The following is a 22271-nucleotide window of genomic DNA, read 5'->3' as shown; positions in this document are numbered from 1 at the left end:
GTGGTCTCTGTTCTGTATTGGACTCTGTTCTGTATTGGTCTCTGTTCTGTATTGGTCTCTGTTCTGTATTGGACTCTGTTCTGTACTGGTCTCTGTTCTGTTTTGGACTCTGTTCTGTAGTGGTCTCTGTTCTGTATTGGACTCTGTTCTGTAGTGGTCTCTGTTCTGTATTGGTCTCTGTTCTGTAGTGGTCTCTGTTCTGTAGTGGTCTCTGTTCTGTATTGGACTCTGTTCTGTATTGGACTCTGTTCTGTAGTGGTCTCTGTTCTGTATTGGACTCTGTTCTGTATTGGACTCTGTTCTGTAGTGGTCTCTGTTCTGTATTGGACTCTGTTCTGTAGTGGTCTCTGTTCTGTATTGGACTCTGTTCTGTAGTGGTCTCTGTTCTGTATTGGACTCTGTTCTGTATTGGACTCTGTTCTGTAGTGGTCTCTGTTCTGTATTGGACTCTGTTCTGTAGTGGTCTCTGTTCTGTATTGGTCTCTGTTCTGTAGTGGTCTCTGTTCTGTATTGGTCTCTGTTCTGTATTGGACTCTGTTCTGTATTGGTCTCTGTTCTGTATTGGACTCTGTTCTGTAGTGGTCTCTGTTCTGTATTGGACTCTGTTCTGTATTGGACTCTGTTCTGTAGTGGTCTCTGTTCTGTATTGGACTCTGTTCTGTAGTGGTCTCTGTTCTGTATTGGACTCTGTTCTGTAGTGGTCTCTGTTCTGTATTGGACTCTGTTCTGTATTGGACTCTGTTCTGTAGTGGTCTCTGTTCTGTATTGGACTCTGTTCTGTAGTGGTCTCTGTTCTGTATTGGTCTCTGTTCTGTAGTGGTCTCTGTTCTGTATTGGTCTCTGTTCTGTATTGGACTCTGTTCTGTAGTGGTCTCTGTTCTGTAGTGGTCTCTGTTCTGTAGTGGTCTCTGTTCTGTATTGGTCTCTGTTCTGTATTGGACTCTGTTCTGTAGTGGTCTCTGTTCTGTATTGGTCTCTGTTCTGTATTGGTCTCTGTTCTGTATTGGACTCTGTTCTGTAGTGGTCTCTGTTCTGTAGTGGTCTCTGTTCTGTATTGGTCTCTGTTCTGTATTGGTCTCTGTTCTGTATTGGTCTCTGTTCTGTATTGGACTCTGTTCTGTAGTGGTCTCTGTTCTGTAGTGGTCTCTGTTCTGTATTGGTCTCTGTTCTGTATTGGTCTCTGTTCTGTATTGGACTCTGTTCTGTATTGGACTCTGTTCTGTAGTGGTCTCTGTTCTGTAGTGGTCTCTGTTCTGTAGTGGACTCTGTACCATACCAGAGGGAACCTGCTCCTAAGTACAGGTCTAGGATCAGCTTTCCCCTCCCCCAATCCTAACATTAACTATTAGTGGGGAAAATGCCAAACTGACCCAGGATCAGCATCTAGGGGCAACTTCACCCTATACAGTAGACCAGGGATCATCCACTTCACCCTATACAGTAGACCAGGGATCATCCACTTCACCCTATACAGTAGACCAGGGATCATCCACTTCACCCTATACAGTAGACCAGGGATCATCCACTTCACCCTATACAGTAGACCAGGGATCATCCACTTCACCCTATACAGTAGATCAGGGATCATCCACTTCACCCTATACAGTAGACCAGGGATCATCCACTTCACCCTATACAGTAGACCAGGGATCATCCACTTCACCCTATACAGTAGACCAGGGATCATCCACTTCACCCTATACAGTAGACCAGGGATCATCCACTTCACCCTATACAGTAGACCAGGGATCATCCACTTCACCCTATACAGTAGATCAGGGATCATCCACTTCACCCTATACAGTAGACCAGGGATCATCCACTTCACCCTATACAGTAGACCAGGGATCATCCACTTCACCCTATACAGTAGACCAGGGATCATCCACTTCACCCTATACAGTAGACCAGGGATCATCCACTTCACCCTATACAGTAGACCAGGGATCATCCACTTCACCCTATACAGTAGACCAGGGATCATCCACTTCACCCTATACAGTAGACCAGGGATCATCCACTTCACCCTATACAGTAGACCAGGGATCATCCACTTCACCCTATACAGTAGACCAGGGATCATCCACTTCACCCTATACAGTAGATCAGGGATCATCCACTTCACCCTATACAGTAGACCAGGGATCATCCACTTCACCCTATACAGTAGACCAGGGATCATCCACTTCACCCTATACAGTAGACCAGGGATCATCAACTTCACCCTATACAGTAGACCAGGGATCATCCACTTCACCCTATACAGTAGACCAGGGATCATCCACTTCACCCTATACAGTAGACCAGGGATCATCCACTTCACCCTATACAGTAGACCAGGGATCATCCACTTCACCCTATACAGTAGACCAGGGATCATCCACTTCACCCTATACAGTAGACCAGGGATCATCCACTTCACCCTATACAGTAGACCAGGGATCATCCACTTCACCCTATACAGTAGACCTTGGATCATCCACTTCACCCTATACAGTAGACCAGGGATCATCCACTTCACCCTATACAGTAGACCAGGGATCATCCACTTCACCCTATACAGTAGACCAGGGATCATCCACTTCACCCTATACAGTAGACCAGGGATCATCCACTTCACCCTATACAGTAGATCAGGGATCATCCACTTCACCCTATACAGTAGACCAGGGATCATCCACTTCACCCTATACAGTAGACCAGGGATCATCCACTTCACCCTATACAGTAGACCAGGGATCATCCACTTCACCCTATACAGTAGACCAGGGATCATCCACTTCACCCTATACAGTAGATCAGGGATCATCCACTTCACCCTATACAGTAGATCAGGGATCATCCACTTCACCCTATACAGTAGACCAGGGATCATCCACTTCACCCTATACAGTAGACCAGGGATCATCCACTTCACCCTATACAGTAGACCAGGGATCATCCACTTCACCCTATACAGTAGACCAGGGATCATCCACTTCACCCTATACAGTAGATCAGGGATCATCCACTTCACCCTATACAGTAGACCAGGGATCATCCACTTCACCCTATACAGTAGACCAGGGATCATCCACTTCACCCTATACAGTAGACCAGGGATCATCCACTTCACCCTATACAGTAGACCAGGGATCATCCACTTCACCCTATACAGTAGACCAGGGATCATCCACTTCACCCTATACAGTAGATCAGGGATCATCCACTTCACCCTATACAGTAGACCAGGGATCATCCACTTCACCCTATACAGTAGACCAGGGATCATCCACTTCACCCTATACAGTAGACCAGGGATCATCCACTTCACCCTATACAGTAGACCAGGGATCATCCACTTCACCCTATACAGTAGACCAGGGATCATCCACTTCACCCTATACAGTAGATCAGGGATCATCCACTTCACCCTATACAGTAGACCAGGGATCATCCACTTCACCCTATACAGTAGACCAGGGATCATCCACTTCACCCTATACAGTAGACCAGGGATCATCCACTTCACCCTATACAGTAGACCAGGGATCATCCACTTCACCCTATACAGTAGACCAGGGATCATCCACTTCACCCTATACAGTAGACCAGGGATCATCCACTTCACCCTATACAGTAGACCAGGGATCATCCACTTCACCCTATACAGTAGACCAGGGATCATCCACTTCACCCTATACAGTAGACCAGGGATCATCCACTTCACCCTATACAGTAGACCAGGGATCATCCACTTCACCCTATACAGTAGACCAGGGATCATCCACTTCACCCTATACAGTAGACCAGGGATCATCCACTTCACCCTATACAGTAGACCAGGGATCATCCACTTCACCCTATACAGTAGACCAGGGATCATCCACTTCACCCTATACAGTAGACCAGGGATCATCCACTTCACCCTATACAGTAGACCAGGGATCATCCACTTCACCCTATACAGTAGACCAGGGATCATCCACTTCACCCTATACAGTAGACCAGGGATCATCCACTTCACCCTATACAGTAGACCAGGGATCATCCACTTCACCCTATACAGTAGACCAGGGATCATCCACTTCACCCTATACAGTAGACCAGGGATCATCCACTTCACCCTATACAGTAGACCAGGGATCATCCACTTCACCCTATACAGTAGACCAGGGATCATCCACTTCACCCTATACAGTAGACCAGGGATCATCCACTTCACCCTATACAGTAGACCAGGGATCATCCACTTCACCCTATACAGTAGACCAGGGATCATCAACTAGATTCAGTCACAGGTAGATTTTTTTCTTGAGCGGATGTTCAGGGGGCCGGAACATAATTACAAATAATTTGTAGACTGCAAATTGACCTCAAAGGCCAAACAGATAACATTTGACTAAAAAATAATCATTTCAAACCTTGCTTACATTTGTTTACAACCAATATTTGGAACGGATTTCCTAAATTAAAATCACTTGTAGTACTGTATTGTAGTAGTACTGTAGCATCACTGTAGTAGTACTAATATTAGTACTGTAGTATCACTGTAGTAGTACTAATAGTAGTACTGTAGTATCACTGTAGTAGTACTAATCGTAGTCCTGTAGTATTACTGTAGTAGTACTAATATTAGTCCTGTAGTATCACCGCAGTATCACTGTAGTAGTACTGTAGTATCACTGTAGTATCACTGTAGTAGTACTGTAGTATCACTGTAGTAGTACTAATAGTAGTTCTGTAGTATCACTGTAGTATTACTAATAGTAGTCCTGTAGTATTACTGTAGTAGTACTAATAGTAGTACTGTAGTATCACTGTAGTAGTACTGTAGTATCACTGTAGTATCACTGTAGTAGTACTAATAGTACATTTCACATTTACATTTACATTTTTGTCATTTAGCAGACGCTCTTATCCAGAGCGACTTACAGTTAAGTGCATACATTATTTTTTTAATTTTTCATACTGGCTCCCCGTGGGAATCGAACCCACAACCCTGGCGTTGCAAACGCCATGCTCTACCAACTGAGCTACATCCCTTCCAGCCATTCCCTCCCCTACCCTGGACGACGCTGGGCCAATTGTGCTCCGCCCCAATAGTAGTACTGTAGTATCACTGTAGTACCACTGTAGTAGTACTAAAAGTAGTAGTAATAGTAGTACTGTAGTATCACTGTAGTATCACTGTAGTAGTACTAATAGTAGTAATGTACTATCACTGTAGTATCACTGTAGTAGTACTAATAGTAGTACTGTAGTATCACTGTAGTAGTACTAATAGTAGTACTGTAGTATCACTGTAGTATCACTGTAGTAGTACTAATAGTAGTACTGTAGTATCACTGTAGTAGTACTAATAGTAGTACTGTAGTATCACTGTAGTAGTACTAAAAGTAGTAGTAATAGTAGTACTGTAGTATCACTGTAGTATCACTGTAGTAGTACTAATAGTAGTACTGTAGTATCACTGTAGTAGTACTAAAAGTAGTACTTTAGTAGCACTGTAGTATCACTGTAGTAATATGTGTGTGTTTACCTGTTGTGTCCAGGCCTTTGGGTCGGGGGTTACACTGCTTGTGTCCCTGGCAGCTCCTCATCTCCATCAGCTGGGCATGGAGGGTGTTCAGCACCTCTCTATCCACTGAATACACCACGTTGGTCAGCTATAAGACACAGACACACACACGGAGGCACACAGACACACACAGACACACACAGACACACACAGACACACACAGACACACACAGAAACAGACACACACAGACACACACAGACACACACAGACAGACACACACAGACAGACACCGACACACACAGACAGACACACACAGACACACACAGACAGACACACACAGACACACACAGACACACACAGACAGACACACACAGACACACACAGACACACACAGACAGACACACACGGACACACACAGACAAACTCACACACGTTAATACATAGTTTTTGATAGACAGAAAACACAACCGGCTACTGAAAGGTATCTGGAAGGGGAGAGGAGTCCACTCACCTGATAGGGGTCGTGGTTGAGGTCAAAGTACTCGAGGAAGCCCGTAGCGAACTCACAGAACAGGGTGTTGTGTGTCTCGTTGATGGTCCTCACGCACCAGTAGGTGTTGTTGTTGGAACTGGTGCAGGCACAGAACCCTCCTACTGGAGGAGGACAGGAGGGACAACAGGGTTAACTACTAACTAGAACAGAACCCTCCGACTGGAGGAGGACAGGAGGGACAACAGGGTTAACTACTAACTAGAACAGAACCCTCCGACTGGAGGAGGACAGGAGGGACAACAGGGTTAACTACTAACTAGAACAGAACCCTCCGACTGGAGGAGGACAGGAGGGACAACAGGGTTAACTACTAACTAGAACAGAACCCTCCGACTGGAGGAGGACAGGAGGGACAACAGGGTTAACTACTAACTAGAACAGAACCCTCCGACTGGAGGAGGACAGGAGGGACAACAGGGTTAACTACTAACTAGAACAGAACCCTCCGACTGGAGGAGGACAGGAGGGACAACAGGGTTAACTACTAACTAGAACAGAACCCTCCGACTGGAGGAGGACAGGAGGGACAACAGGGTTAACTACTAACTAGAACAGAACCCTCCGACTGGAGGAGGACAGGAGGGACAACAGGGTTAACTACTAACTAGAACAGAACCCTCCGACTGGAGGAGGACAGGAGGGACAACAGGGTTAACTACTAACTAGAACAGAACCCTCCGACTGGAGGAGGACAGGAGGGACAACAGGGTTAACTACTAACTAGAACAGAACCCTCCGACTGGAGGAGGACAGGAGGGACAACAGGGTTAACTACTAACTAGAACAGAACCCTCCGACTGGAGGAGGACAGGAGGGACAACAGGGTTAACTACTAACTAGAACAGAACCCTCCGACTGGAGGAGGAGAGGAGGGACAACAGGGTTAACTACTAACTAGAACAGAACCCTCCGACTGGAGGAGGACAGGAGGGACAACAGGGTTAACTACTAACTAGAACAGAACCCTCCGACTGGAGGAGGACAGGAGGGACAACAGGGTTAACTACTAACTAGAACAGAACCCTCCGACTGCAGGAGGACAGGAGGGACAACAGGGTTAACTACTAACTAGAACAGAACCCTCCGACTGGAGGAGGACAGGAGGGACAACAGGGTTAACTACTAACTAGAACAGAACCCTCCGACTGGAGGAGGACAGGAGGGACAACAGGGTTAACTACTAACTAGAACAGAACCCTCCGACTGGAGGAGGACAGGAGGGACAACAGGGTTAACTACTAACTAGAACAGAACCCTCCGACTGGAGGAGGACAGGAGGGACAACAGGGTTAACTACTAACTAGAACAGAACCCTCCGACTGGAGGAGGACAGGAGGGACAACAGGGTTAACTACTAACTAGAACAGAACCCTCCGACTGGACGAGGACAGGAGGGACAACAGGGTTAAATACTAACTAGAACAGAACCCTCCGACTGGAGGAGGACAGGAGGGACAACAGGGTTAACTACTAACTAGAACAGAACCCTCCGACTGGAGGAGGACAGGAGGGACAACAGGGTTAACTACTAACTAGAACAGAACCCTCCGACTGGAGGAGGACAGGAGGGACAACAGGGTTAACTACTAACTAGAACAGAACCCTCCGACTGGAGGAGGACAGGAGGGACAACAGGGTTAACTACTAACTAGAACAGAACCCTCCGACTGGAGGAGGACAGGAGGGACAACAGGGTTAACTACTAACTAGAACAGAACCCTCCGACTGGAGGAGGACAGGAGGGACAACAGGGTTAACTACTAACTAGAACAGAACCCTCCGACTGGAGGAGGACAGGAGGGACAACAGGGTTAACTACTAACTAGAACAGAACCCTCCGACTGGACGAGGACAGGAGGGACGACAGGGTTAACTACTAACTAGAACAGAACCCTCCGACTGGAGGAGGACAGGAGGGACAACAGGGTTAACTACTAACTAGAACAGAACCCTCCGACTGGAGGAGGACAGGAGGGACAACAGGGTTAACTACTAACTAGAACAGAACCCTCCGACTGGAGGAGGACAGGAGGGACAACAGGGTTAACTACTAACAGTGTAGTAACGGTGTAGTAATGGTGTTGTAATGGTGTAGTAACGGTGTAGTAACAGTGTAGTAACGGTGTAGTAATGGTGTTGTAATGGTGTAGTAACGGTGTAGTAACAGTGTAGTAACGGTGTAGTAATGGTGTTGTAATGGTGTAGTAACGGTGTAGTAACAGTGTAGTAACGGTGTAGTAATGGTGTTGTAATGGTGTAGTAACAGTGTAGTAACGGTGTAGTAACGGTGTAGTGACGGTGTAGTAACTTGTAGTAACAGTGTATTAACAGTGTAGTAACGTACGGTTCCAGAAGGGGGCGGTCTGCCAGTGGTCGTTGTTGTGAGTGAAACATGTCAGACCAGGTAGACTACAGTCATCCCCCTTCTTCTGCCTCTTCCTCTCTTTCCTCTCCTTCTTCTTCCTCCTGATCTCGTTCAACAGCTGGGTCTTCCCATCCACTTCCTGGACCGCCTCCCTGCATGACGGACAGACAGACACACCCACCAAGAAGATCACAGACACACCAAAGTAGTGCATTATATAGGGAAACGTGTGCCAATCCGGATGCAACCTCCTGGTGCAAGGCGACGGCTACTGTGTCAGAGGGACAGGCTGATTCCATTCAGTCTGAGTCATGGTATTGGGTTCCTGCTGCAACTTGGGACGATCACTTCCAGACCTCTCTCCTTTGCTGTAGTATCTGGTTTTCTCCCTGTGTCTATCTCCTTTGCTGTAGTATCTGGTTTTCTCCCTGTGTCTCTCTCCTTTGCTACAGTATCTGGTTTTCTCCCTGTGTCTCTCTCCTTTGCTGTAGTATCTGGTTTTCTCCCTGTGTCTCTCTCCTTTGCTGTAGTATCTGGTTTTCTCTCTGTGTCTATCTCCTTTGCTACAGTATCTGGTTTTCTCCCTGTGTCTCTCTCCTAAAGCTGTAGTAGTGTCTCTCTCCAACTAAATGTGGTGCCTCTTTTTTGTTTCCTCCTCTCTAAAAAAAAGCTTCAACAGCAGATAACAATGATAATATACCATAATGGAAGAGGTCTACTCTTAGAGAAACCTCTCATAGTCACATCAGATCCTGCTGTTCTCCGGTACACTGGCATGATGTAACCACCCAGAGCAGCCAATGGCCATTTAGAAATGACAAAGAGTTTTGTGGTCTAAAAGTTGGCCTACAGTCACTTTGGGAGCATTATACCAGTGCTTTTGTTCTATGTTTAGAAACAGTACACATATTTGGGTACATTACTGACCTCTATTTTAGACTTTTCTTATGGTGGTAGATCAGCTTTGATATTGCAGATAGATTGTGGCTTCTATTAATGTAATTGTCTGCATCAATTCCAATCCCCTATATAATGTTTTGGGGGGAAATATAGACTACGTGACCAAAAGTATGTGGACACCTGCTCGTCGAACATCTCATTCCAAAATCATGGGCATTAATATGGAGTTTGTCTCCCCTTTGCTGCTATAACAGCCTCCACTCTTCTGGGAAGGCTTTCCACTAGATGTTGGAACATTGCTGCGGGGACTTGCTTCCATTCAGCCACAAGAGCATTAGTGAGGTCGGGCACTGATGTTGGGCGATTAGGCCTGGCTCGCAGTCGGCGTTCCAATTCATCCCAAAGGTGTTCGATGGGGTTGAGGTCAGGACTCTGTGCAGGCCAGTCAAATTCTTCCACACCGATCTCGACAAACCATTTCTGTATAGACCTTGCTTTGTCCACGGGGGCATTGTCATGCTGAAACAGGAAAGGGCCTTCCCCAAACTGTTGCCACAAAGTTGGAAGCACAAATTGTCTAGAATGTCATTGTATGCTGTAGCGTTAAGATTTCCCTTCACTGGAGCTAAGGGGCCTAGCCCGAACCACGAACAACAGCCCCAGACCATTATTCCTCCTCCACCAAACTTTACAGTTGGCACTGGGCGTTGGGGCAGGTAGCTTTCTCCTGGCATCCGCCAAACCCAGATTTGTCCGTTGGACTGCCAGATGGTGAAGCGTGATTCATCACTCCAGAGAACGCGTTTCCACTGCTCCAGAGTCCAATGGCGGCGAGCTTTACACCACTCCAGCCGATGCTTGGCATTGCGCATGGTGATTTTAGGCTTGTGTGTGGCTGCTCAGCCATGAAAACCCGTTTCATGAAGCTCCCGATGAACAGTTTGTGTGCTGATGTTGCTTCCAGAGGTAGTTTGGAACTTGGTAGTGAGTGTTTCAACCGAGGACAGACACTTTTTATGCTCTTCAGCACTCGGCGGTCCTGTTCTGTGAACTTGTGTGGCCTACCACTTCGTGGCTGAGCCGTTGTTGCTCCTAGACGTTTCCACTACACAATAACAGCACTTACGGTTGACCGGGGCAGCTCTAGCAAGGCAGAGATTTGTTGAACTGACTTGTTGGAAAGGTGGCATCCTATGACAGTGCCACGTTGAAAGTCACTGAGCTCTTCAGTAAGGCCATTCTACTGCCAATGTTTGTCTATGGAGATTGCATGGCTGTGTGCAAGATTTTCCCCTAACACCCTCCCCTAATTGGAGTAAACTAATGGACAACACTTAGGCTTCTACTTCCAGCCTATACATACTATATACATTTTACGGAGACAGTATATTTAACATTAGTTATCTATTGTTTATTTTGAGTCCCAGCCTCATCTACCCTCAACCCCTCCCATCTATCTCTGAAGACCATCCAGTTTTGATTTCTATTTGCCTTATATTTTTCAACTGTGATGTGATGTTTCACAAAAGTTCTGAACCTTTCTATTCTCATAGTTTCTACAGACTGTAAATTGAAGATAAATGTTTTTTTGCTAAGAGTATAATTATATTATCGATCGATTGACTATGACTTTTCAAATCACCCAGCAGTGCTATTTGCAAAGTTAGCTCCATGTAAATATTGCAATTCTTCAGCCATTCCTGAACCTGCAATCAAAAACAAGCTACACATGGACAGTACCAAAACAATATAATGATTCTGTCTCTTCGCAGAAAGATCTGCAGAGCTGTGATGGTTGTATCCCCCATATATATATACCATTCTATTGGTTGCAATAATTTTTTATAATCATTTAAACTGAAAAACTAAGTTTTGAATCCAGCGTAGTTTTGTGTATCAGTTCATAATATGTCATGGAATCAGTACATCGAAAATCTCTTCCCAACTATTTTGCAATCTGTATGGCACAGCTGTCAATTCTTTGGTCCTTAAATTAAACTGGTATACTTTGTTATTTATCACAATTTTCTTTAACCTCTTAAATGTAAAGTCCCCATATTTGTGGACCCTATTAGATGTTTTTTTTATTCAATTCAGTCTGATATGAGAACGGTAGCCCCTATCTGCAAAAGCAGGGTGTCTGCGGAAAGCTGAGTATCTTGGCTATTGATCTGTTCCTTAAAATATTTGTTGTGACTTACTACCATATATGGGCATACGAATGTATAAGGCGAGGCCGAGCCGATGACCTCTTTCAAGATGGCTGCTACCTACATTCCGGTTAGCATTGTGAAGCATAAAGGAAATAAACACGGAATACATTGATACAAACTGAAATCCGGGACTCCACAGATCATGAGGATATCTTATTTGTCTGCCTGTGACCTACCATTATTGATCACCAGCCCAGAGAGTCAAAATGTTTATTTTACACAACGTTTTCACCAAACAGCAAACATCTTACAAGGTAAGCTTAGATTTGGTCTGTGTTTGAGATATAGCTACAATCCTTAGGTTGGTAGGAACAAATCTAGCCTATTGCCAATGTTATCTGATGATGTATGACTTAATGGCAGCATCGAATGTCAACCAAGTGACTATATATTTGCGCATCAAAAATATGACGTTGCCTGCTTACGCGCTGAAGGCATCCACTACACAGGGGATTTGCTACTATGGCACCTTGACAGTCTTGTAGCCAATGAGATAAGCTTTCCAGGCATATGCAGTTGACCTGGGTGGGACAAAGCAAGACCTAGAACCTTTTATGCGTAATGTGAACTATTGCTACCTGGCTCAGAGACGAGACGCACCGAGCACGCTCCATTACATTGTAAAAAGATTTCATCGCTTTAGCATAAAAGATGGCTTCTAAAGGGGGGTAAAAAAAAGTTTAAAACTAAGAATATTGAACAGGAAGCTAAAAAGAAGGCAGCTATGAATAATCGGACTCGGATCAGGGGAGCGATTTGGACAATGAGGAGGTCTAGAAGGATCCAATTTTAGATCTGTAAGTAAATTATTTTCATGACTTTATATAGCTAATTTACTATATGAATTTCATTTTTTATAAGTTTTCTGCTTTTTGTGCTTTGGATTTAGTTTACATAGGCCTATGTAACAGGTCATTTCAATGTTATATAACAAAGTAGTTTAGTTTTTGACTATGTTTCATATTAGTTCACTGGGAGGGTGAAATGCCAGATCTTCTGTCCAAAATGCCAGTTTGCGTTTTGTTTCCTGGCAGAGAGGGACCGCTTCAAAGACTATCTAGACATGCACAAGCTACGGTGAAAGTGAAATCTAATCATCTACACCTGGTGTGTAAAACGAACACGAATGCCATTTTGTAAATAGTGCCGCTTATTTCTATTTTTGCATCTTTTTTAGTGAAGGACATGTGTGTAACCAAGTTTGTGTTTGATAAGACATTTTTATATATATTTTTAATGTATATCTGTTGCTTTTATATTGTTTTTGTAAACAGTTCATTTGTATGTGGGACCAATACATTGGATATGCCTAGGCTAAACGTTCAGGAACTTTGGAGAGGTTGAAAAAACATTTGTATGTCCCCTGTATGTCCCCCGACACCACCACAATGTTTGAGAGAGGAAATTTAGTTTTTATAGTGAACAAAAACTTTTAGGCACATCCAGTGTGCAAAAACAGTGCAATTACCACATTCGGACACTTTGGAGAGGTTTAAAGGACACTTGAATGTACCCTGGATACCCCATAACACCACCACAATGTTTGAGTGAGGTTGATATGGTAGAAATTGTGATTTTATACTAAACAAATAGCATTTAGGGATTACAAATATGTAATAGCACTGGAATTATCTAATTTACAGACATCTGATGTGTTTCCAGCTATGGCCATCAATAATCCACTTATACCACGAAAAACTAAAAAACAGTTATTTTGTGTGTGCTTGATCTTGTGTATTCTGAACTATGTAACTCCTATCTTCTGATAATTTCCTCATCATCTCCCAGATGTCTTCTTTCCAAATATCCCAAGTTTTGGCATGTCAGAATCATGTAATTACACATGAATAGCAGTTACTTTTGGGTCTGTCTATTTAGACGGAAATCTAAATTTTGCCATTACATTTAATGTTGGTCTTTAATACTGACGCCTTCTTCAATGTTTGTCTTTAATACTGACCTCTTTTTGCCACAGTCACATAATATTTATTTTCATTCACATCCAACAACGAGGCTATACAGTACAGTCATATTTAGGCAAGTTAGCTCATACCCATATGAATGAGGAGGCATTAATAATACTTTTTAGAAAGGTAAGTAAACAGACACCAACCTCTTCTTTCCACAGTCACACTCGTCAGGTCGCCTTCTCTTCAGATGACCCCTGACCTCCCGAAGGTTCTTGATCTTGTCCTGAAGGGCCTCGATCTGCAATCATATGAAGCATACTTTCACACAGAGTGATGAGAGAGAGAGAGAGAGAGAGAGAGAGAGAGAGAAAGAGAGAGAGAGAGAGAGAGAGAGAGAGAGAGAGAGAGAGAGAGAGAGAGAGAGAGAGAGAGAGAGAGAGAGAGAGAGAGAGAGAGAGAGAGAGAGAGAGAGAGAGAGAGAGAGAGAGAGAGAGAGAGAGAGAGAGAGAGAGAGAGAGAGAGAGAGAGTAGCTGATATAGAAGGAAGGAAGGAAGGATAGGTGAGGGAAAGAGATCAGACAGGACTGTTATGTGATGAATAGAGGAGAGATCAGACAGGACTGTTATATGATGTATAGAGGAAAGAGATCAGACAGGACTGTTATATGATGTATAGAGGAGAGATCAGACAGGACTGTTATATGATGTATAGAGGAAAGAGATCAGACAGGACTGTTATGTGATGTAAAGAGACAGACTAACCTCCTGGTCCACATAGCTCTTATGGTCCTTCCAGGCTCTAGAGGAAGAGTAGATCTCTCTCTCACAGTGGACCGTGTCATTCATCAGGAAGTAACACCTGGGAGAGGGGCAAAGGCCTTAACTGCAACCCAGGCCAAACACCCCAAAGAGCAAGTTAAGCAGACTTTGGCTAGGGAAAATTCCCTTGGTAGGAACGATGTCATACTTGTGTGTGACCTTGACAGAGTTGGGGTACACCACGGCGTTGGTATCATCCGCCAGCATCTCCTCTGACCTGTCGTCTGACTCCAAGGAGAACTCGGGGTCCTCCTGCTCATAGTGGCGCTTTCTGATGACACGTCTCTGCATGGCTGACTGGGCGTCTGCCGCGAGGTCACTGTCATAGATCTGTCCTTCGAACTCCACGGAGAGAGATCTGGTGGGTCGAGTACGAGGCCTGTAGCCTAATAGATATTATAACAGAGAGAGTTTAACACTCTTTTCTTGTGCCATTTTTATAGATTTATCTCAGACACGACAGACACAACAAACACAACAGACAACCCACAGTGATAAAGATTCACACGATGAATCAAATTTAACATACATTTCTAACTTCTTTAATAATAATAATATGCCATTTAGCAGACGCTTTTATCCAAAGCGACTTACAGTCATGTGTGCATAAATTGTTTCTGTGGTCCTGGGGATCGAACCCACTACCCTGGCGTTACAAGCGCCATGCTCTACCAGCTGAGCTACAGAGGACCACACTTTACCTAAGTATGTTGGTATGGAGTATGTATGTCATTTTGTTTTCCTGTCATTTCTGCAAACAAATTCCCCTTTCTAGTCAACAAAGATATACTGAAATGAATTGAATGTGAAAAGTCCATTCAGTAGCAATGTCTCTTTAGTCCAGTAGGTGGTGCCACAACGTTCCAAACAACCAGATACATAGCAGACATGACAGAGCGCTTTCTAAACTCAACTACATCCACCAGACCAGTGAACTAAAGTCAGAAGGTCTATTCGTCTGTCTCCCTCCTCTGCATCGGCCTCTCTTTATAGCCCTGCATAATCCTGAGCAGTAAATCAAGGCTCTGGCAGACACAGACATGGTCATCATTCCCATAGCTATGCACACACAGGCTTTAATACAGAGCGGTACATCCACAGAGAGACATATGTTCAAATCAAAATCAAAATCAAATTGTATTGGTCACATACACATATTTAGAAGATGTTATTGCGGGTGTGCTGCAGGCAGTGTGCCCCCGGTGATGCGTTGGGCAGACCGCTCAGTACACTACTCCCTTGCCGGCCTGAACCTTCATCAGCCTCAGTCTCAACCCCAGCTCCATTCACGGCCCCCCAGAAACTGTCCCTAAGATAACCCCCTATAACCCCAGCTCCATCCCCGGTCCCCTAGAAACTGTCCCTAAAATAACCCCCTATAACCCCAGAACCATCCCCGGACCCCCAGAAACTGTCCCTAAAATAACCCCCTATAACCACAGCTCCATCCCCGTTCCCCCAGAAACTGTCCCTAAAATAACCCCCTATAACCACAGCTCCATTCACGGTCCCCCAGAAACTGTCACTAAGATAACCCGAGTCCATGATAAGACCCATCTTTTGAACATTAGCATTCTATGGCCATGCAGCTCCAGCTCAGATCCAACTCTGGTTTCCCCAGCCCCATCTCCATCTCACCCCTCCAGCCCTCATCCCTGGCCTCAGCCTCGTCCCCACAACCCCTGTCCCCGTCCCATAACACTCAACCCCTCCATCCCCAGCTCCACCCCTCCACCCCACTCACCTGGTTCTCCAGAGGAGGGTGGGAACTGGAGGTGTGCTCGTCCCGGTCGGTCAGGACCACAGTCACAGGGTTCCATCTCCCTACTGTCGTAGCTGCTGAGAGGCCTCAGGCTGGGGGCCCTCTTCCTGGGGCCCTCCTTTAGTCCATCTCCCTTACACTTCTGGATCCGCCACTTCCCCGTGATCTCCTCCACACAGTGCCACTTCTGGAGAAGAGAGACGAGGACAGAGAGAACAGGGTTATATTTTAGTGGTGGATGAGATTAGTTTTTATTCGTCCCCTGTAATGTAAAAAGGTATTTCAAGTCATTTGTTGCATCCCAAATGGCACCCTATTCTTTGCAGCTTGTCAGAACAACACGTAGGCAGGCCGACTGAACGACAGACAGACATCCCAACCAGATCACAGACTGACGCTGTGGGAAAGATACAGAATCCTGAAGAGAAAGTGAAACCAGAACCATCATGAGATTAACTGGATCATTCTGCTGTTTTTAATTGGTTAATGTTGCATAGGCTTATGTTTTTTAAGTCATGTAAAAAAAAAAAACGGTAGATCTTGGCTTGCATTTTGACTCAGAAAGTGACCACTGATCTACATTGATTGAAGTGGATTTAACAAGTGACATCAATAAGGGATCATAGCTTTCACCTGGATTCACCTGGTCAGTTCATGTCATGTTCCTAATGTTTTGTACACTCAGTGGCCCGTTCACCAAAATGGTTCGCTCTTACAGACGTGGCCATGGCTTGCTATGTAAAGCAGGCAGACAGGCATCGAGGCATTCAGTTACTGTTCGATTGAATGTTAGAATGGGCAAAACTAGTGACCTAAGCGACCTTCAGCTTGGTATGATCGCGGTGCAAGGCATGCTGGTTCCAATATCTCAGAAACGGCCGGCCTCCTGGGCTTTTCACACACGACAGTATAGGGTTTACCAAGAATGGTGCGACAAACAAAAAACATCCAGTCAGCGGCAGTCCTGTGGGTCGAAAACAGCTCGTTGATGAGAGGTCGAAGGAGAATGGCAAGAATCGTGCAAACTAACAGGCGGGTCACAAACAGACAAATAACGGCGCAGTACAACAGCAGTGTGCAGAACAGCATCTCGGAACGCACAACTCAGCGGTCCTTGTCACGGATTGGCTATTGCAGCAGACTACCACACCTGGTTCCACTCCTGTCAGCTAGAAACAAGAAGAAGCGGATCCAGTGGGTACGCAATCACCAACACTGGACAATTGAGGAGTGGAAAAACATTGCCTGGTCCGACGAATCCCGGTTCCTGTTGCGTCATGTTGATGGCAGAGTCAGGATTTGGCGTAAGCAGCATGAGTCCATGGCCCCATCCTGCCTGGTGCCAACGGTACAGGCTGGTGGTGGTGGTGGTGGGGTAATGGTGTGGGGAAATGTTTTCCTGGCACACGTTAGGTCCCTTGAGACCAATTGAGCAACGTTTCCATGCCCCGAAGAATTCAGGCTGTTCTGGGGGCAAAGGGGGGTACTAGATGGATGTACCTAATAAACTGGCCACCAAGTGTATATGCTGTGAGCTATGGCTAAGACAGACTACAATGCAGTGGACGGTTTCTACTTTATGACCTCTGCCACTGGCAAAGACAGTTACTGGAACAAAGTGGAGGAAATCCAACTTGTCAGTCTGTGGGGGAACCCCCAGGTTCTGTATATAGCATGTGAGATCATGAGGGGGATGCTTTAGTGAATGTGCACGTGTGTTTGTCTGTGTGCGTCCGCGCATACAAATACCTGTCCAGGCTGTTGGCATGGCGTCTGGAACTCTGCCTGTTGACAAACCTCTTTGACCTTCTTGTATTTGGGCAGGCTGTTTGTGTTCTGGGTGGTTGAACTGCCTCCTCTGTCCTCCTTCTTCCTCAGGAGTTTTCTGTAGAGGAGACACATGAGGTGGAGGTTAGGACAGTGGTACAGGTCAGGGTTAGGACAGGACAGAGGTACAGGTCAGGGTTAGGACAGGACAGAGGTACAGGTCAGGGTTAGGACAGGACAGAGGTACAGGTCAGGGTTAGGACAGGACAGAGGTACAGGTCAGGGTTAGGACAGGACAGAGGTACAGGTCAGGGTTAGGACAGGACAGAGGTACAGGTCAGGGTTAGGACAGGACAGAGGTACAGGTCAGGGTTAGGACAGGACAGAGGTACAGGTCAGGGTTAGGACAGAGGTACAGGTCAGGGTTAGGACAGGACAGAGGTACAGGTCAGGGTTAGGACAGGACAGAGGTACAGGTCAGGGTTAGGACAGGACAGAGGGACAGGTCAGGGTTAGGACAGGACAGAGGTACAGGTCAGGGTTAGGACAGGACAGAGGTACAGGTCAGGGTTAGGACAGGACAGAGGTAGAGGTCAGGGTTAGGACAGGACAGGATAGAGGTACAGGTCAGGGTTAGGACAGGACAGAGGTACAGGTCAGGGTTAGGACAGGACAGAGGTACAGGTCAGGGTTAGGACAGGACAGGATAGAGGTACAGGTCAGGGTTAGGACAGGACAGAGGTACAGGTCAGGGTTAGGACAGGACAGAGGTACAGGTCAGGGTTAGGACAGGACAGTGGTAGAGGTCAGGGTTAGGACAGGACAGAGGTACAGGTCAGGGTTAGGACAGGACAGAGGTACAGGTCAGGGTTAGAACAGGACAGTGGTACAGGTCAGGGTTAGGACAGGACAGAGGTACAGGTCAGGGTTAGGACAGGACAGAGGTACAGGTCAGGGTTAGGACAGGACAGAGGTACAGGTCAGGGTTAGGACAGGACAAATGTAAAGGTCAGGGTTAGGACAGGACAGAGGTACAGGTCAGGGTTAGGACAGGACAGAGGTACAGGTCAGGGTTAGGACAGGACAGAGGTACAGGTCAGGGTTAGGACAGGACAGAGGTACAGGTCAGGGTTAGGACAGGACAGAGGTACAGGTCAGGGTTAGGACAGGACAGAGGTACAGGTCAGGGTTAGGACAGGACAGAGGTACAGGTCAGGGTTAGGACAGGATAGAGGTACAGGTCAGGGTTAGGACAGAGGTACAGAGAGAACAGTCCTTGACTAGGGTGGCAGTCTTTGGCAATTTTTCACCAGTCTTTAATTTCACACACAATGATGTTCCCCGTCATGTAAACAGCAGCGGGAGAGCAGGGGCTGCTGCAACACCAATCAATGGCTGCGTCCCAATGACGAGGCTAACCCCATCCCGCCTTTACCCTAAACTTTATCCTAACCCCAATCCTGCCATCCAGGACCTCTATACCAGGCGGTGTCAGAGGAAGGCCCTCAAAATTGTCAAAGACTCCAGCCTCCCTAGTCATAGACTGTTCTCTCTGCTACCGCACAGCAAGCGGTACCGGAGCGCCAAGTCTAGGTCCACTAGGCTTCTAAACAGCTTCTACCTCCAAGCCATAAGACTCCTGAACATCTAATCAAATGGCTACCCAGACTATATGCATTGTCCCCCCCCCCCTCTTTTATGCTGCTGCTACTCTCTGTTTATTATCTATGCATAGTCACTTTAATAACTCTACCTACATGTACATATTACCTCGACTAACCGGTGCCCCCGCACATTGACTCGGTACCGGTACCCCCTGTATATAGCCTCGCTATTGTTATTTTTACTGCTGCTCTTTAATTATTTGTTACTTTTATTTCATATTATTTTATATTGTATTTTTTTGTTGTTGCGGGTATTCTTTCTTAAAACTGTATTGTTGGTTAAGGGCTTGTAAGTAAGCATTTCACGGTAGGGTCTATACCTGTTGTATTCGCCGCATGTGACAAATACAATTTGATTTGATTTTGATCCCGCCCCTTACCCTAAACCGGGTTCATATCCAAATCGCAACCCTACCCTCCCCATACACTCATACATCACACTCGTTCTGTTGATTGAGCCCACCCCTCTCTTTATTAATGTCTTGTTTGAGCCCACCCCTCTCTTTATTAATGTCTTGTTTGAGCCCACCCCTCTCTTTATTAATGTCTTGTTTGAGCCCACCGAGTGGCGCAGCAGTCTAAGGCACTGCATCTCACTACAGACCCTGGTTAGATTCCAGGCTGTATCACAACCCGGTCGTGATTGGGAGTCCCATAAGGCGGCTCACAATTGGCCCAGCGTTGGCCGGGTTTGGCCGGTGTAGGCCGTCATTGTAAATAAGAATTTGTTCTTAACTGACTTGCCAAGTTAAATAAAGGTTAAATATACGATACCATTCAAAAGTTTGGACACACCTACTCATTCAAGGGTTTTTACATTTACATTTACATTTTAGTCATTTAGCAGACGCTCTTATCCAGAGCGACTTACAGTTAGTGAATACATATATTTTTTTTTATACTGGCCCCCCGTGGGAATCGAACCCACAACCCTGGCGTTGCAAACGCCATGCTCTATCAACTGAGCTACATCCCTGCCGGCCATTCCCTCCCCTACCCTGGACGACGCTGGGCCAATTGTGCGCCGCCCATGAGTCTCCCGGTCGCGGCCGGCTGCGACAGAGCCTGGATTCGAACCAGGATCTCTAGTGGCACAGTTAGCACTGCGATGCAGTGCCTTAGTTTTCTTAATTTGTACTATTTTCTACATTGTAGAATAATAGTGAAGACATCAAAACTATGAAATAACACATATGGAATCATGTAGTAAACAAAAAAGTGTTAAACAAATCATTTTTTAAAAAAGATTTTAGATTCTTCAAAGTAGCCACCCTTTGCCTTGATGACAGCTTTTCACACGCTTGGCATTCTCTCAACCAGCTTCACCTGGAATGCATTTTCAGCAGTCTTGAAGGACTTCCCATATATGCTGAGCACTTGTTGGCTGCTTTTCCTTCACTCTGTGGTCCGACTCATCCCAAACGATCTCAATTGGGTTGAGGTCGGGGGATTGTGGAGGCCAGGTCATCTGATGCAGAAATCCATCACTCTCCTTCTTGGTAAAATAGCCCTTACACAGCCTGGAGGTGTGTTGGGTCATTGTCCTGTTGAAAAACAAATGATAGTCCCACTAAGCCCAAACCAGATGGGATGGCATATCGCTGCAGAATGCTGTGGTAGCCATGCTGGTTAAGTGTGCCTTGAATTCTAAATAAATCACAGACAGTGTCACCAGCAAAGTACCCCAACACCATAACACCTCCTCCTCCTTGCTTTACAGTGGGAAATACACATGCGGAGATCATCCGTTCACCCACACCGCGTCTCACAAAGACACGGCGGATGGAACCAAAAATCTCCAATTTGGACTCCAGACTAAAGGACACATTTCCACCGTTCTAATGTTCATTGCTCATGTTTCTTGGCCCAAGCAAGTCTCTTCTTGTTATTGATGTCCTTTAGTAGTGGTTTCTTTGCAGCAATTCGACCATGAAGGCCTGATTCACACGGTCTCCTCTGAATAGTTGATGTTGAGATGTGTCTGTTACTTGAACTCTGTGAAGTATTTATTTGGGCTGCAATTTCTGATTCTGGTAACTCTAATGAACTTATCCTCTGCAGCAGAGGTAACTCTGGGTCTTCCATTCCTCTAGTGGTCCTCATGAGAGCCAGTTTCATCATAGCGCTTGATGGTTTTTGTGACAGCACTTAAAGAAATGTTCAAAGTTCTTGAAATTTTCCGTATTGACTGACCTTCATGTCTTAAAGTAATGATGGACTGTTGATTCTCTTTGCTTATTTGAGCTGTTCTTGCCATAATATGGACATGGTCTTTTACCAAATAGGACTATCTTTTGTATACACAACTGATTGGCTCAAACGCATTGAGATGGAAAGACATTCCACAAATTAACTTTTAAGAAGGCACACATGTTAATTGAAATGCATTCCAGGTGACTACCTCATGAAGCTGGTTGAGAGAATGCCAAGCGTGTGAAAAGCTGTCATCACGGCAAAGGGTGGCTACTTTGAAGAATCTCAAATATAAAATATTGTTTGATTTGTTTTACACTTTTTTGATACAGTGGGGAAAAAAAGTATTTAGTCAGCCACCAATTGTGCAAGTTCTCCCACTTAAAAAGATGAGAGAGGCCTGTAATTTTCATCATAGGTACACGTCAACTATGACAGACAAATTGAGGAAAAAAAATCCAGAAAATCACATTGTAGGATTTTTAATGAATTTATTTGCAAATGATGGTGGAAAATAAGTATTTGGTCACCTACAAACAAGCAAGATTTCTGGCTCTCACAGACCTGTAACTTCTTCTTTAAGAGGCTCCTCTGTCCTCCACTCGTTACCTGTATTAATGGCAC

General features: G+C 45.5%; 1 protein-coding gene across 1 annotated transcript in view; it reads right to left on the bottom strand.

The window, feature by feature from the left end:
* Positions 1-17908, bottom strand: part of LOC311115585 (extracellular sulfatase Sulf-1-like) — a gene marked incomplete at its 5' end in the record, with an annotated part of 32390 nt that extends 14482 nt beyond the window's left edge. The window contains 8 exons of the mRNA XM_084190745.1: positions 5522-5648; positions 6013-6155; positions 8399-8571; positions 13646-13740; positions 14205-14301; positions 14410-14647; positions 16006-16210; positions 17773-17908. Coding sequence (XP_084046871.1) covers positions 5522-5648; positions 6013-6155; positions 8399-8571; positions 13646-13740; positions 14205-14301; positions 14410-14647; positions 16006-16210; positions 17773-17908 — 1214 coding nt within the window. The remainder of the gene's footprint in view (positions 1-5521; positions 5649-6012; positions 6156-8398; positions 8572-13645; positions 13741-14204; positions 14302-14409; positions 14648-16005; positions 16211-17772) is intronic.
* Between the last annotated feature and the right edge of the window lie 4363 nt (positions 17909-22271).

This window comes from Coregonus lavaretus (assembly GCF_964263955.1).
Source record: "Coregonus lavaretus genome assembly, contig: HAP1_SCAFFOLD_2183, whole genome shotgun sequence".
NCBI classification, from domain to species: domain Eukaryota; kingdom Metazoa; phylum Chordata; class Actinopteri; order Salmoniformes; family Salmonidae; genus Coregonus; species Coregonus lavaretus.
Note: the sequence above shows the minus strand (reverse complement) of the source record. Positions and strands in the feature narration are given on the sequence as shown.